Genomic DNA, 17,602 nt, shown 5'->3' with positions numbered 1-17,602 from the left:
CCCCAGAGTTGGAGAGAGCAGCCTTCCACCTGTGCATGGCATACCAGCATGGCTATTTACATACGTATATATGTAAGGTATATGCATGATGTATGGAGGAAAAACTGCTTGTCTACTGGCTGGAATGGAAATATAAATAAAGTAGTACTTTAAATGTGTTTTTAATGTCTGTAGAAGACAACCTAATAAATAATTTCGACAATAATTCTTCCAGGATCGGTTTATACAGCATCAAAGAAACAAGACTCTGCTACTGAGTAAGCGTGCCAGAGTTAATTATTTGCAAAGCTTAAATCAAATACTAGTAATAAATCCTAAAATTTTAGAAATAAAATGCTCTTGAAAGTTCAGATGTCATTATTAAGTAATAAAAAAAAGCTAAGCAAACTAAATATAATATGTGATACTATCTTACTGTTAAAATGCTTTGATATTGGTAGCAATTAAATAACTGAGTAATTAAAAGGTAGCCAGCAGTGTAAATAGTATACACATAAGTTACACTCAAGAAAGTAGACACGTGTCAGCCTTCTCTCTCGATCCGGCTTTAATAAAGTCACTGGATTGCATTCTTTCAGCCTGCTGTCATTCTCTGCATAGACTTCTGAAACTAATATCGGTATAGCTTACACTTAAAAGAAAAGACTTTGGCAGTGAGAAAACGCAGAGATATCATTTCACTTTGTGCAAACTGCAAGTCAAGAGACTGAAGGGGACACGCATATATATAATTCACTGTGCACGCACAGACAAATATCTGCAGAAGCAGACTCATGCACGTGTGTGTGGTGGCAGTGTTCTTGTAAATGCAAGCCAAAACAAGCTTTGAGAGCAGAGTGGCAGAGCACACACATGCAGGCAGACAGTCCCTGAGGTTAGGCGCAAGTAGCACTGTGAGAGACTGCCAACCTGGGGCCTGAGGAAAGCACTGGGAGCCTTCACACAACCACCAGGAAATAAGACTAGAGCCTAGAGTGGAGTGCCGCAGAAGGATCACACACTTCTGCAAACATTGTGCACAACCAAGCAAGTGAGACCTGCACTTTAAATGTATGCAATGTGACTGTAACACAGTTTAAAGCAAAATTGTGAGTCTTTATGGTATAGACATTAAACCTGGAGGCCGTTTTACTGTGACAGAGAGTACAATGTCTGTGCTAGAACATATATGAGTCCAGGTTTTACTTGCAGTGCTATATCACTTTAACATCAACAAACCATTACTGCATTATCTCTGAGACATTACTGAAAATTTAAAAAGGGCTCTGTAAGCATCTATGCTTCAATTTACCCCCAAGGTATGTGGATTTGGATTGAACTGTGCAGAAAATAAGCTGGATTCCAATGTCACTTCAATTTCCAATATAAATACAGCTAAAGCTTTTAGATTTTCCATCAATGGCAAATTACTTGGCCTAAATTAATTCTGAAATAAAAAAAAATCAAAAAGTCAAAAATCCACCATGCTGCTGGGTGACCCGGAGATACTAAAAATATCACTGGCATGAGGCAAGAGCCAACACTAATTTCAGCAATCATTTCAACATGACATCTGTTGTGATTGTGAAACGCTGATGTTTAAAAATACTACATCTCGGAATAATCCTCAATATGTGGAGTGAGTCATGAAGGAGACAAAACACACAGACGTCACAAGATGAATGAAAGGGAAAGCAGATTTAATCAGACTGTGACAGACTCCCAGCTTGTGTGCAAAACAGTGACTTTCCTGTCAACACCTGCTACTGTGTATGCATCCATCAATGAGGCAGCCAATGTAGTACATGCAGAGGTAGGTTGGTGGGGGCAGGACTCCGCACACAGCTTGGGAAATGAAACTCACTCAACAACATCTGTACCTTCTATGAGCAGCTCCTGCCCATGGCTGCCCAATAGGGTGCGTGACAGGAAGGGTGCAAAGTCCACAAAGATCTCTCTCAGCAGGGGTGCCACCTTCTCTAAGGCCCTCTCCAGCTTTGTGGTAATGCTGTCAAAGAAAACAAATCAGGACAGAAGTCACAGAAGAAAACTAGACACCTGAATTTGAGTAAAAATGTAAGGGAGGTAGCATTGTGCCCTTTAATCAAGGGTAAAACACAAAAAGAGCAGTGAGGGCCTGATAGTCGACCAAGTGCAAACAGCTAACACCAGTTAGTGTGTAGGTGGGCTGGCAGAGTCCTGGTGGGCGCAGAGGGTAGATAACACATTTCAGAGGATGCAAACCAAGCCAGATAGCAACAAAATTATGGTTGCTATGACAGGAGGTGTCAGTAACATAAGATTTTATGTTGTCAAAGGCCATGTTAACACTTTTTCTTTTCCTCACCAGTCGTTTGCAGCATTCTTTGTTATGACATGTTACCAGGCTTGCACATGGGATCACAGTTGTTCAAGACTGCAGAGGGAAGTTCCTTATCTTCTACACGCTCACTACATGCTGCTGCCTGACATTATCTAAGCACCTCAGAGAAACTGTGAGCTGGAGTCATGCAGCCATACAGTGCACCTCAAATTGTATTCAAGCAGAGATTCGACTCAAGCTGCAACATATCTCTGTGCTCCTATGTGTACAAACACAGATACGAGGCAACATGAGGAGAGTAGAGGCTTGTTTTCCCAGCTAAGATGGGCAGGAAGCAGCAGGATAGAGAGAAACAGAAAGAGGGAAGCGGAAAGGTTTGGTTGGGATTTGTATGAGTGTGTAGTGTAATCTGCCTTCCAGCACCCTGGGAAAACACAGCAGAGGGATGACATTAAAAGCAGGGTGAAGGGAGCCTAGGTGGCTAACATAAATGTCCTTGCCTAACACACTGTCCTGCATCTCTGGAGGCTGCTTGTAATCCTGTCAGAGAGCTAAAGGGTTTGAGCACAGGAGGTGTCAGTCCCTGGCGTAGTGGACACTGGTCCACTTCAAAAAGGCAGTGAAATAGAGAGAAAAATGAAAAACTAAACCACAGGCAATACTTGCTTTGTGTTGTTGTGAGACATATCAGTTGAGTTCATTAACTAATCATGAAATATGAATTATGAAATATATAATCATACATATAATACTCATATCCATTTGTTATTTTCAGTAGACTGGAGCATGCAGTTCAGCTTGGTTGTGCTTTTCCTCATCTAAAATATAAGGTTCTGCAGGGAGATAGTACTATCATTGACTTCCCAGTTACGCTAAGTGATGTCGGTTACTGCTGCCATGGCAACTGAAAAGAGAAAGAGAGAGAGACTCTGGAGAAAGGCCTGGGCTCTCTGCAGTCAGTGGGAGAGCAGGACTAAGAACGTCTGTCACAAACTATTAGAGCAAGTGAGGAAGATGAGTCAAGGTCAAACCAGACACACAGAAATAAACAAGTGTACGCAAAGAATGAGGCCAAACTTTGCCGTAGTGTCCACAAAAAAATAACACCTCAGTTTTATTTGTGCTCTTTTGTTTTGACTATATAGAGACAAAGAAAACTGTCTCATTAAAGGTGAAAGTGTAGACACATAAAATCAGATCAGATAAAATAAATCAATCTGTTCACAGGGCAGGCAAAACATTAAAAACAGAAAATGAAAGAAAATTTTGGAGGAAAAAAATGCATTTGCAAGAAAAGCTTCACACACCTCTGTGTATGAGTGGATTTTATACATCAGTCAAACAATTTGAATAAAGTGAGTTTACTACCACAGGGAAATAAGAGCATGGTTGAAAAGAGAGGGGCTCTGTTGTACCTAATGTTTTCTTCTGTGTCTTCAGGCATGGGGGCGACCGTCTGCACGGCCGGCAGATTCTTACTGGTAGCTCCGTTGACAAAACTGGAGGAAGATGAGGTAGAGGGGGCTGCATCAGTTGCTCCTGCAGAGAAGACCACCAGAAGCATGCGACATTAGCGTAATGCAAGTATGATTATAAATATGTATGTCTTTACTAATCTTAAATAATTTTACAGAGAGGTGAGGATTACTATTTATGCAACAAAACACATTTAAAGTGAAATTCATTTTGAAGGAATACTTCACCCACAGAATAATCATTTGTAAATCAATATATCATGCTGTATTACCTTTGTTTTTTTACGCATGCCTCCATGTAAAACAGTGAACATATAGATTTATGGATTGATTGGGGACCTCATTAAACAACAGCAAAAATTAAAATGAGCAAAGTCAGACTTTTTTAGTGAAATTGGAAGTCTTCAGGAAGTACTGAGCATATGACTGGATAAATGTGATTTGGTTTACACTGCACCAGTTGTGTGAGAGTTTTTCCAAAGAGATGTTTTGATATAGTATTGCTGTTGCTAAACTGGGCCTCAATCAATTAATAAATCAACACGCGAGAAAAACAAAGTTTGCTCCACAAATTCAAGGTCACATGGCATGACTTACTGATTTACCAATGGACATTTTGTGGATGAAATATTCCATTATTTTGAAAATTCTTAATATTATAACAGTAATGTTGTCAAATCTTAAAAAAAAAACAAAAAAACCCCCCGCAAACATTAAAAATGTCGACTGAAATTACATTTCACTGTCATCGTGAATTCATGTAATGGCACACAGACTGAAATAATAGGAAAAAGAAGAAGACAGAAATGGAAGTTATAAAACCAGCCGCAATCTGGCCGCTGACAGTGGATTTCTGCAGTCAGCGCAAATTTCAACCAAGTCAAACAAACGAAAACATGGTAGGGGTGTCACATCATGCACCAAATCTTTAACTAAATCCAAGTGCACCTAAGCTGGTCGCTCAAACTGGCGCCAGCAGCAACATATGGAACTATTTTGCTTACTAAGACAGCAAAAATGAAGAATCAACCGACCTATCAAAACAAAACCCGCATCAAATTCTTACATATTACATGTACTTTAGGTATCAAAGCCAAAATTAGGGATATCGTGACAACAGTAATTTAAAGGTGAGCCCTGAGTCACAAGTATAAAATCATTATGACCATGCATATGAGAGTTTAAAACTAGTCTGGTGAGATCATGGGGTCTGGGTGAGGGCCTGTGCCTTCCGCTGAAAGCACACTTTGACTTGGATACATTTCTCAAATTCCTGCAGAGGGGCTCAGAGAGGAGAGGGAGAGTTGTTTTTTAATGGAGCACATTAAAAAGGTGTTGGAGCTCCTAATGGTTCTTGGTGTTAAGTGGGTCCTTTCAGAGGCCCAGACTACAGGAGCCCTGAGGTGGAACTGGCTTAATGCAGCAGAGCCTCGGGAAAAGCTTCGTGACAGCAGGGGGAGGGAGAGAGGGCTTGACGTCAATCAGAGAGGAGCACACACTACACAGGAAAGCCTTGTGCACAATTTTCACTATTATAAAGGCATTTGTTAAATACATAATTCAGGTGGACTAAAATGGAGTTGTATGGTTTGGTCGTATCAAGAAGAATCCTTGTGGCTGAAGGGGAGCAGCTTTTATTTGGCAGTGCAGAGCTACTGCAGACACTGATGGGAAGGTAAAGAGGGCCATCTAGTGGTACACAAAAGCCCCTGCACAGGCATGAAGTATCACATGATCTAGCAGAAGGAGAGTGCTTTGTTTATATTCTTGGCATCAAAGAATGAAAGGTCATTCAGATGAACAGTAATTACTCAGATTACTTTAAAGTATCATAATTTGAAAACTACCACGTTACCAGGGCTGGATGTAGTATTTTAAATATGACTATGCTCCAGTAACCTTTTTGCATGACCTACCTGTGGTGTTGATCATGCTTTTGGGGGTTGCAGAGGCAGCAGCAAAGATGTTAGGGGTGCTGCCAGCTGTCAGCCCAGCAGAGGTGCTGCTGCTGCTTCCCACTGTGTTAACCGCAAGGCTGCCAGGGGAGGTTTTCTTCACAGGCACCACCACACTCCTACAGGAAACACACGCAATATGCTTTATTCACACATGTATATAACGTTTATGCTTATAAACAGCCAAAATATGAGCAATAGAAATTCAACACAGTTAACATCTTTAGACTGAATTACCATATATTAATCAACAATTACAAAATGGATTGAAAAAAGGCAGCAGAGTGGCACAGTGAAGAGGAAAAACTGGAGGTTGTAGGTTTATGTCCTTCATAAGTATGTTCCCTGCCAGTGCCCTTGAGCAAGACTCTAAATCCCTAACAGCTTCAGGGTGCTGTAGTGACTGTAGGTGATACCTGTAGACTTAAACCATGATAACTTCATAGAATTATTCATATACTCTGACTTATGGCCTTGATATAATAATATAAAACACTGCTGGGCTAGATCTGTGGGTGGATTTAATTTTTCATGTCTGTCAGGCAGGTTATAGTTGAGCCCAATAATTGAGAGTTTGAAAACTAGCCAGGAACCAGGGGCTAAAATCAAACTAGCCAGCTATACACCAAGTTATCTTTAGGACAAAAGTTTTCATAATTAAACTGACTTTCAGCCTTGCTTTTTGGAAAGAAAGAAAGAAGAAAATCCAGAATTTCCTTGACTTTTGATTCAACTGTTGACTTTCTAATCCTCATTTCTCAAAACAAATAAATAAAACAAAAAATTAAAAGGAGAGAAGTAATGATCTGCTCTGAGGCTCTGCCAGCATGAGCATGCCCAGACATTGGTCAGAACTTTCAGAAAGGTAAACATCCTGACCTGTAACTACATCAGTCAGCATAAAGCATGCAATGCAAACATACACAGATGTATGCAAAAGGCTGAAAGCTGAGGGCAAGAGGCCAGCCGACCAGCTACTACATTTTCCCTTACATCTGCTCTTGCCACCGGTGGCCCTCTGCTGCCCTCTGCTCTGCTCAGAGGAGCTGAAAACATCCCCGACCCTAATGAGAAGCTCTCCAGGAGCAACTTGGCAGTTGTTACTGACAAGCATTTGCATAGCTACCGTCTGTGTTCGAACTGACAGAACTACGGCTCATTGAGCATGAGATTCAAGACCTTTCTATTTGGCATTTGCTCTGTACAGACATACAGAACAGCATCTGGTTTCTGACAGAAAGTACATGGAGAGTGTCAGACATATTTGCAGCCTATGCCCTATATACAGCAAGTTTTTCTACTATGCTCCTGGATAGATCACTTATTTATTTTGAAAATAAAGAAACAGAAACTTTGAAATTAGAGATGTGAGAGAGGGCACCCAAGGATCAAAAGTCTAAATAAACCACGAATAATTATACACATTAAGACAAGAAGGGGGAAAAAAATCCATGCATATGTGAATGTATGTACCTTGTCCCACACATAAAAACTTACATAAGCATATCAATTTACATATATACATGCTTACACATCATACACACACACATCTAGATATAAACATTGTATGCTGGATAATGTCCGTACAGTATAGTGACCAAACACACCTACATTCCTAAATACTAACATTCCCAAATAAGTTTACAAGAAAACACTGCCTTGATTATTTAAGTCATGATATAAAGAGCAATGAACAAGAAAAAATAATTACTCTGGAAATAATTTTTAAAATCCATATCATACCAGAAAACTCACTAGGTCTGATTCTATATATTTAAAAATATTAAAATTCCTATAGACAGTCATTTTCAGACTGGCCTGTCTTTCAATTTCTAAATACACTAGATGGAAAATCTCAGGCACACCAATATCTGGCAGCTCATCTTTTGCAGCAGAGTTGAGAGGAGGTAATGACGACTCTTCCATAAATGATCAAATATTTGGAAGGGAACCGCTCATATTTTAGAAAAATAACAAAACGTTGTCTGTAAATAAAGATAAATGCAATGTTTAATTAAAAAAAAAAAGTTTAATTAAGTTAGACTTTCTTACGGTCTCTGCCAAAGTTTCAATAACAAGGGTAAATTCACAGAACTGAGTCCACATAGGCTCTATCTACTACTTCTTATTACTATAAAAGGAGCCGATAAATTGCTACTTGTAATGACTGTTGCAGATGGGTTAGTGTAAAGTAATAGTAATTATGTCAATAGAAGCATCACCAATATCTATAGTGCTAAGCACTTTCCAGAAGGACAACCACTCCAGCTGTTCGAATGCTATTTCAGCATCAACTAATATCATTCTGTAGCTCTTAATGTAGTCCCTGGCAAATGCCCAACATATCGAGCAGACAGTGTATATTATCTGAGGCTACCTGACCCATAAGAAAGACAGAATGATCAGGGTGAACCAGTTCAGGATGAAATTTCTCCAACCAAGATACTAAGACCATGGAAAACAACTAAATACAATTATTTATTGATGGTAACAGCGGCTTCCCTTTTATTTGTGAAAGCTGCTGTACAAAACATCACATGGTGCTAAAAGAGAAAGGGGAAGACCTCATGAATAAAACGTAAAGAAAAGCTTGTCAAGGCTTGATATGAAAGTTACACTTGTGACCTCATGTAACAGCACAGGAAAGCACAGCCATACCACTAACCCACCAGACCTCTGTTCGCATGCAATCTGACTGGCCAGGGATTAAAGATGATGCAGTGAACTTGGCCCTTGAAGAGCTCCCTGACAGGAAGGAGAAGGAAAGCTTGTCCTTATCGGGTCTGCAGTTGGCCTTTGGGTTTGTGAGGGTGCCAGATAATGTCTTGTCCAATCTCCGGCAGTTACTCTGGTTGACACAGGCCAGGCCTCTGCTCTGTCACGAGCTAAGCCTGCTGTCATCTGAAGCAAATCCCCAGAAATCCCCCCTCAACAAAAACAACACAGACTGTTTTATGTTGCAATTATATGTCCACAGTCCATCTCACAGATGAAGTAAAACATGCTGGACTCCATCAGAAACAAACCTAGCATGGCTTGTACTTCTACTGTGCAACCAATTTCTCAAAATTATCAAATGCTTAATGTAACAGATGAAATAGCTCTGTAGTTTCTCTATGAACACATTCAGTGACACACTGTTGCCTCGCTGACACAAAAACTAGTGGCGTAATAACATTTTTGAATTTTGGCAGATCAAAATCTACTCAGTCAGTCAAAAAAGTCAGAGAAAAGCTTGAAAGCTATCTGAAATTATTATCTCCAGAGATACAGCTGTGCTCTGAAGAACACTGGTGACGAGTATCATTTATTTAGTAGATCTCTGTACTGCTCCCCTCTGTGAAATCTCATTGACAGATATGAGAACATCACTAGCGTGTTTTGACTGTCGGAACTTGCCATGAATTTAATCTTGCTTTCCGTATGTATCCCTTGCTTGCGTCTTCCAGCAGAAGCCTGTCTGTTCATTGGCATAGCTGGGACGCTACATTAGATCTACAGGATGTAGATAAAACATGAACCTCTTTCAATGAATAATTCATTAGCCAAGTACTCATGAATCATGTATAGATTATCTACCGCATATTTTATTAATAGAATTGTCTTAATTGAGTTGCACAGAATAAAGCAAGGATTAATCTTAGAATTAATATTAATGAGGTCTGCAGCTGTGGGAGATGGCCGCAGTGTAAAGTATAACCAAAGAAATGTTTCCTTTATAAATCCAACAGATGGAATCTAATCTAATAGCGCTTTATTTAGGAATACAGGGACAGAGAGAGGAAATGTGCTTATATTCCACTCTCAAATTCATTTAAAACCAGTTATCATTGCTCTACATCTTGGGAAAAAACAAGAAGAACAAACAATATCCCATAGAGCTTATTTGAAGACTTTTGGGGAAGAAGAGGGGAGGAAGTTAAAGTGAGGTATAGTGAAGTATTTTTCTACTGTATTCCCATTGGGTCTTAAGGAATCTGGACGTTGAGTAATTTGAATCTCTTCTATGAAAGTCTCCAGTAGAGTGGCCTCTGCAACGACTGCCCCTGTGCACTCCACTTTAAGCCATTTTTTCCTCCTTTTTTCTTTTTGATGTTGTCACTCCCAATCTATTGTCACCCTGACAGACAAATGAAAGGCCTGTCCATGTCTGGCAGCTCATTTCACTGGCAGGTGGCAAACAATTAGACACAGCAAATAGAGGCTGGAGGGGGAGTGACATGAAAAGCATGAGACAAAGTTGTATATGTGGTCAGGAGGGTTTGTGTGAAAGCATTTCAAAAATAATACACTTTGCTGTGGCGACTCATTTCAGGCTGCCAGTTCCCATTACGGGTGTGAGTAGTGAGGGCGACAGGGCTGGCCATGGTGTGGCGTGAGGCCGCTTCTGTTTAATCTGTCATCAACGCCCTGGAGACCCCCACCCTCTCAGCTGTCCTCTCACCACATACTCCTCCATCTTCTCCCCTATTCATCAGGCTCACCTCAGCCCAGCTCAGCAGCAGCAGCAGCATGCATTAAAAAGAAGGGAGGCCCCATTGTTCCTCCTGACTCAGTGTGTCCTCTGCCATCTCTCTGGAGCCTGGCGGTGATTATACACAGACGCAAACAAAAACTCTACCAAAACAGCGGTGTCCAGAGGACAGGATTAGTTTTTGTTTGTGCTAAACCAACTCAAATTACTTTTAGAAAAATTATGATTTTCAAAACTTTATCAACCATAGGAGACAGGGCTCAGGGGCTTGAAGCTTGAAATCCCTGCAGGAGCAGGTTTGTAAACTCCCAAATCCAGACAGATTACTGTGTGGTTTTATCTAATCCAGGAACGTAAATAAACCACAGCAGTGCCACAGTGCTTCAGAGACCTTTTCAAACACAGGGATTCCTTGCCGTGGGGACTGAGTACAATAATGGTCTGAAATGAATAATGTGTTGCATGCTACTTAAAAACCATTAGTGGTATACTGGATAAGTAAGATAAACTGAGGGGATTAACATCAGCATTTTACGGTCCCTTGAGTGATAGCATGCACATACACACACAGACACACACATCACTTATGGCATGAAATTTTCGCTGGCCATCCTTAAAAAATGTAAACCTCAGAGAATTATACAGTCAGACATGATGTAATTATTGTTATCTTCTTTTGTTTCATCACGGTTTGTTTTTGGCTTTAACACAGTTTGCTTTTCCTATTAAGGAAAATATAAAACTCAAGTTCAAGGACCATATTGTTTCCATACATGCAGATGTTTTAGTCAAGATTGCATTCATTTTTTTGTCAAAAGTACATTAAAGTTGTGTTTTAATGCCATGTTTTACCCAGTAATGATAATGTGATTTTAATAAAAAATAATGCAGAATGAATTTTCACTGTTTTTATCAATTTCAATACTATAAACTTGTTGGTAATGGTAAAGTGTACATCATTTGTAGTTAATGGTTGGGCTGAACCAGGCAAAATCTCTGATACACTTCTTTGGGGAAAAAAAAAAAAAAAAAAAAAATCTGTACAACAGACTATCAACTGACGACACTTCCTCACCTGTCAAAGGAGTGAAACTGCATGGGCAGCATGGCCTGGGCCTGGGCACTGGCAGCAGGATCTGGGTAGGACAGGGGCTCCAGCCCAGCCTCCATGCCCTCCACTGGAGCTGCCACCAGGCTCTTCAGAATCTCTTTCACATTGATGCCCTTGTTGGGCTGGCTAATGCTGATGATAGAGGAGGGCGGTTTTAGTGCCTCCACACTGGGTGATTCAGACAGACTCTCCTGGGACTTCTTCACCTCTGAGGACAGTGTAGATATGAGCAGTCCTGCGCTGTGGTCCAGATCAGACCCATTAAGGATGCTGGCTACCTGCTCCTCTCCAATACCAGAGTCTGTGTGGGGAAGGGAGGTCTCCATATGCAAGTCTGATGGCACAGGATGGTCCTTACCATTGTCAAATGCTAGGGGTGTTTCTGTAGAACAAACACACACAGAAAACCAAGAGTGATAGGTGGAGACCACATTACAGAAAATGCTGTATGTGCAATACTAAAAGGTAACTGAAAAAATGATCAGTGTGTATTATTTGTTATTTTGAGTAATAAAATAATTATCGTTTGTCAATTTAATCCCTTAGTTTAAAAAAAATACACAAAAACAAACAACACAAGATTAAACAAGCTTTCAGGACAAAAAAATGTCAATAATTACATTGTCTCTCGATCCCTACAGTATATTGATCAACATGCATTTATCATAGGTAGTTTTTATTTATGCCTACAATCAATATAATAGTTGTCAAGAAAAGTGGGAAATGGGGATTTAAAACTAAATAATTAACCAATACCACTGAATAAAATTACATTCCAAAGCTAGTTTTACATCCCTAGCCAAAGAGTAAATTTAGCATGTGTAAAGAGAGCCATGTGCCAGTGCTGCTTCTTAGATCTCTCTCCAGAAGCTCTGATCTTTTGGTGAGATTATCTCTCTGTTATTCCCCTTCTATGCTAATAAAACATGAATGCTTTTCTTCAGCTTCCTCCTGCCTTAAGTCTTGGGAGGCTATTTCACTGCTTTAGAACTATGACAGAGGAAGCAGAAGTAGCTCTATTATTCTGGTACATAAAATACTGTTTACTGTACCTTTCTATACACATGAGATTGCGAGTGTGGACCAAAAGTCTTATTGGAATCTGCAGCATTTTGTTTCTTCATACATTGAAAATTCATTGTCTGTATAGTGATCTACTTGACTGAATAAAATGTTTGCTTTTCCTCCCCAGAAACATGCAGAGGTGCCTCTCTAGTAAGATGTTGGTTCATTGTGACCAAGTGGTTACCTACAGTAGATGCAAGGCCCTATATTAATATTCATCACATGCCCCCTAACGAGGTCAGCAGGGCCTGATTTAGCCAGCAAGTCGTCTAGCTTCCTGGTCCATCAGACAATCGTCTGCCACATGCCGTCTGGAAAATTCCCCATTTTCTGGTGAAATTTATGAAGGCGGCAGTGTGCCTCTCTCCTCCCAGCAACCTCTATGATCCCATTCTCCTCTGGTGGATTGCTTGCCTAATGGGCACTGACAGATGGGGCTGAAAATAGCAAGCCTGGCTCCACTGCCCCACAAACCCACAGTAGTTGGCCAGCAGGCTGCTGCTTTCCCATCTCTCAACTTCTCACTGCTCATCTTCTCTTTCTTCATTCTCTGTGTGTTCCAAGCTCCTCAAATTACACTTTCATATTTCCTTTGGCCTCTCTCCTTTTCCTTGTGTTTCTTTTATTCACTTCACCTTTTGTCTGAATGGAAGTTGATAAAGTATGCTCACTCGTGCATCTCATAATAGCAAGTTGGCACTGCAGCAGACGTTGCGCTAAACCTTTGTAGGCAACCACTGATTTCCTTTCATGTGGCTTAATGTATGATTTATGACTTGAGGCACATACTACCTTTCATTTCAGAGAGAACGATGATGCCTATTCAAGTTCATAACTACCATCTCCAGCCCCAGTCTCCATTTGCTTCCACATTTAATTCTGTGCGGTGCAATTAGCAGAGCTCATGAATAAATCATAGGTGAGTCAGTGGAGTGCAGGCAGGGGATCCCTGCTATTTTACTGAATGAGCTTTCAGCTCAGGATGGCAGCAGTGCATCAGAAAGGACCAAGGACACTTAAAATTCATTTATATCAGACACAGTTACTACAAGCTAAGATTAGTGAACAGGAAGAATGACTGTAGGAAAGGTAGGGCACAGCTGTCAACACCTGTGCTGGTTGGTGAGTTGATCTCCTGACGCATGCTGCATCCTGACTGGTTTATCCTGGCAGTCTCACGCTGGGGCTCCAGGATGTCGCGGTACTTGGAGACCATGAGGACAGAGATGAAGTACACCACAGCTAAAGCCAGGAACTGGGCTTGTTTACTGTCATCCTGTGGAGAGGAATCACAACACAGTTATGCCACTCTCTATTCAGAAGATCTCATTTCACACAATCTACTGCTGCTTTCTGAAATGGTTCTCTCACAGCAAATGCACGTTGCATAGAGTGTGAAAACACATTCAAAGTACTGCCATTATTCTCTATCATATTTCTAATACGTGCTTTGAAATATGTTGCTTTGAATTACAGTATTTCCATTCAACTTTTGAGGGCTTGTGATTAAGGGACAGCAGCTCAGTCAACAAAGGGTCCTTTGGTGTTTTACCCGTTGATTGAGAGGTATTAAATTACACACCTGCTTACCTGCCAAAAAAACAAAACAAAAAAACAACAATCCTAATTTCATCCTCTCTACCTGCAGCCAAGTCAGACACACACACACACACACACACACACACACACACACACACACACACACACACAGACCTGCACTCACCACATCACGAAACACCACAGCCCGCAGTCGATTGATATCCACATCCTGCAAAAGGCGATCAGGGTCCTTGATGGGAGACAGGTTACTAGGGACAGTCTCTATGGCTGTCTAAAGCAGAGAGATAACACAATATGACATGCTACTCTGCTTAGTTGAAGTTCAATTAAGCTGGTTTTGGTATTACTTTTTTTTATTACATCATTTTAAAGATTAGAAAACTGTCAAATATGGAACTGAAAAAAAAAATCTGCCAACATTTGTATGTTGTACACAAGGACAGATTCAGTACCATAGGGAGTACAAATAATGTTTAGAATAGGAGAGCTGATTTAGCGTCACTAGTCAGGTCACATTATCATCATGGGGCAGAGGGTTCTTACTATAAATGCATTGTATAAATGAAATTTTCTGGGGGTACAGAAACTACACATCTCACCTTGTTGGAACTCAGAGCATTTTGCAGGATTTCCTGAGTCTTGCTGTTGTTGGGAATCGAAGACTTATTTCCCCGGTCTCTGTGTCTCTGCCTGCACTCCAGACAGTTCCTAACAGCCACACAACACACTGAACACGCACACACACAGCATACAAATAGGCTCTCATTTCAAAGTTAAATGGAATTAAATGTTGATAACATGCATGACCTCTTTAAAATTAATCAGTTATCTCTGATGACTATTTGTTCCAGGCTGCTGGGACAGAGGCCAGGAGTAAAATCAGCAGCCAGACTGATTTCACACTGAAGCCAGTGATGAGAAATTGTATGTTTGCAACAAGGACACTGTGAAGTCTGAAGGCTATTCCCCATCCCCCAGAGCACAACTTGGAGTCAACAATCCGGCAAACACAGGCTCGCGGGGACGCAGACCCACAGGCGCAAACAGATATGGACACAGAAACACTTTTACGCACTCTGACAGAAACAGACCAAAAAATACATTTTCAGTGATTGCTTCGTGTGTCAAATTATTCTGGTTTGGTAGAATTTAGTAGTTCTCTACTTTGTATTCAAATGCCTTTCATCAACTCTCTATTTTGCACACAGACACATTCAAACACTCACAAGGGCAGAGAGGAACTCATGAGTCTTATGAGACACACCAATGACAGACAATACAGGCTACCATTTGTAAAGAGTATGCGATTACAATGCTAATGATTCTCTCTGCTTGTTTTGAATTCCAAAAAGATGATCCTGTAATTTTTTAGTGCTGAAAAACCCTGCACATTCTCCACTTTAGTATACAATTAGCAAAGGACTCAAATTAATTAGCTTTGCTGATCAAACAGAGGATTTTCAGGGATTAGGGGAATTATTAGTATGTGAAGAGAATACTGTCATGGCATTCACTACCTCATCAATTTTCCACTATGGCTGGCAAAAGATGCAGTTTACCTTCCAAAATCCTATATAAAAATGCTGTAATTGTTTTACTGGCTCATTGCACTGACTGACACTCACATTTACAGCCACAAACATACAATCATGATCTTACCAAGTCTGAGGCACTGGCGCATCAGGCCACCGGATGACATATTCTTCTCAGCCTCTATCTCACTGAAGTTGAGAGAGCTCGAGAACACCAGCACATCCACCATAACCATGAGACGGGATAGGAAAGTGATGGCAGTCTCTGTAGACATGCCCTGCGTTGCCTCAATGTTCTCCAACTCCGTCTTGCACAAGCAATAAAGAAGACACCAGTCACATAAAAACTAAAGTGCACATGTACAATATCATCTTTGCCACATTCTCACCTCTAGTTGTGATTAAAGCATTATTTTTTTCAACAGAAACATGCAATGGAATAGGAAAGAGCAGCATATCACAGACATAAACAGAGTGATGGTAGCTGTTGAATTTAGGACAGACACTCAGTGGCAGGTCAGGAAGAGGGCAGCAGCATGGGCTGTTATTCCGAGAGGGTGAGTAGATTCCCCTCTCAGAGGAAGCAGAGATAATATTCAAAACTGTAAACTTTGGTGGAGAGTTTGATCTCAGATTGACTGATTTTCCAACTCCACCCAAGGTGATATTTTCTGAAAGACACTTTTGTGTTAGCTCTTTCCTTTGTGATAAAACATGGAAAGGTTTTCCAAGGAAAATATTGAGATGGGTGCCAACGGCACCATTCCAGAGGGATGGTACATTTTTAGATCTATTTAATGAGTATTACACACAAAAGGGTTGTGAATACAGTAATTAAGAGGGAAAAATTTGAACTGCATAAATAATAATCTTGGCACTCAAAAGACAAAATAAAGAGGAGAAGATGATTAAAATCCTTTTCAGTTCAAGATTTCAAATTAAATTTGATAATTATGGCAAACTGATAAAAGTAAACACGAATGACACCCAGGGAGGTTCATTGCAAAGTAATGTCCTCTGCATTAACTGTAGTAAAGTGAAGCTGAGCAAATAAAGGTGACCCAAATCAATAAACACAAAAATGTCTTATTTCCCATGGGTACATACTGTCCTGCACTAAACTTCAGACAGCCATAGGCAACCAAAAGGTTATAATAAATTACCACTAGATGGCATTATCCCCTCACAGTGAAAACAGTGTGGTGCACTTACAGTAGGAGAGGTGGCCGCTGAGAGAAGAGGCAAGATCCCTCCACAAGCAATAATAATGTTGTCGACCATTTGTGAGATGAGGTGGATGGTGTTGTGGACAAAAATAATGTTCTCATTACTATTAACAAAGTCCATGACAGATTTAGTGGAGTGGCTGCATAGGGAGGAGGAAAAAAAAATTATTATGGGTACATTCATTTTTCACTTTATAGAAAACCATGTGGAAATATAACTGTGTGGTAAACTAAATATATTTATAGGGTTCATAAAAAAGCTAGATTCAGTATATGTCTAAAAACAGCAATAACATGATATTTCAGTTCAGGGTGTTCTAAGTATCACTACAAGCACCATGCTCACCCTCCCTCTCTGTGTCTCTTAAGCGCACATAAACCACTTCACACACCTCCTCCAGACATGGACGTCACTCTCCAGTGCAAACAGCAGGTCAGTGAGCAGTCTCTGGTGCATGGCTGACCATTTGAACTCTGGGATGCGGAACATTGTGGTGCGTGGGCCGGGACTGAACTGCCGTCGCTGTTCCTCTGTCATGGGTGTCCCCCTAAAGCCCAAATCCACACGAATGTCCCTTTCCATCTGAGTGGCTAGGCGGCCATGCAGACTCTGATGGGAGACCAGTTAATGAGCAAAAATCAGTAGACAGATTAATTTGGTATCACATTTACAATTACTGTGCATCATGAGATCCTGTTTACAGACTGGTTGCTAATCCTGTTCTTCTGTCAAGATGGATAGTGCACCCTTAATGAGATATAATGCCACTGTCATACCATTCACTATGAATGATGAATTGCCAGATTAAAGGGAGTCCTCGTATAACCTCTTCCTGCCCGTGGGTAAAGGAAAAAATACAACAAGCTTAATGCAACCCCTAAACATAAGATGAATGAGTCAG

The 17,602-nt window shown here is 40.6% G+C and overlaps 1 protein-coding gene across 4 annotated transcripts in view; it reads right to left on the bottom strand.

Annotated features, from left to right (window-relative positions):
- Positions 1 to 17,602, bottom strand: part of nbeab (neurobeachin b) — a 235,287-nt gene that overhangs the window by 108,568 nt on the left and 109,117 nt on the right. For 2 of the 4 annotated variants that reach the window (XM_049575634.1, XM_049575636.1), the window contains exons 23-32: positions 17,093 to 17,310; positions 16,687 to 16,840; positions 15,602 to 15,782; positions 14,542 to 14,669; positions 14,106 to 14,213; positions 13,493 to 13,658; positions 11,282 to 11,699; positions 5,694 to 5,851; positions 3,718 to 3,841; positions 1,860 to 1,987 (exon numbers count right to left, since the gene is read on the bottom strand). In XM_049575634.1, coding sequence (XP_049431591.1) covers positions 1,860 to 1,987; positions 3,718 to 3,841; positions 5,694 to 5,851; positions 11,282 to 11,699; positions 13,493 to 13,658; positions 14,106 to 14,213; positions 14,542 to 14,669; positions 15,602 to 15,782; positions 16,687 to 16,840; positions 17,093 to 17,310 — 1,783 coding nt within the window. The remainder of the gene's footprint in view (positions 1 to 1,859; positions 1,988 to 3,717; positions 3,842 to 5,693; positions 5,852 to 11,281; positions 11,700 to 13,492; positions 13,659 to 14,105; positions 14,214 to 14,541; positions 14,670 to 15,601; positions 15,783 to 16,686; positions 16,841 to 17,092; positions 17,311 to 17,602) is intronic. The other 2 variants (XM_049575637.1, XM_049575638.1) reach the window with 2 other exon arrangements.

This window comes from Epinephelus fuscoguttatus, linkage group LG5 (genome assembly GCF_011397635.1).
Source record: "Epinephelus fuscoguttatus linkage group LG5, E.fuscoguttatus.final_Chr_v1".
Classification (NCBI taxonomy): domain Eukaryota; kingdom Metazoa; phylum Chordata; class Actinopteri; order Perciformes; family Serranidae; genus Epinephelus; species Epinephelus fuscoguttatus.
Note: the sequence above shows the minus strand (reverse complement) of the source record. Positions and strands in the feature narration are given on the sequence as shown.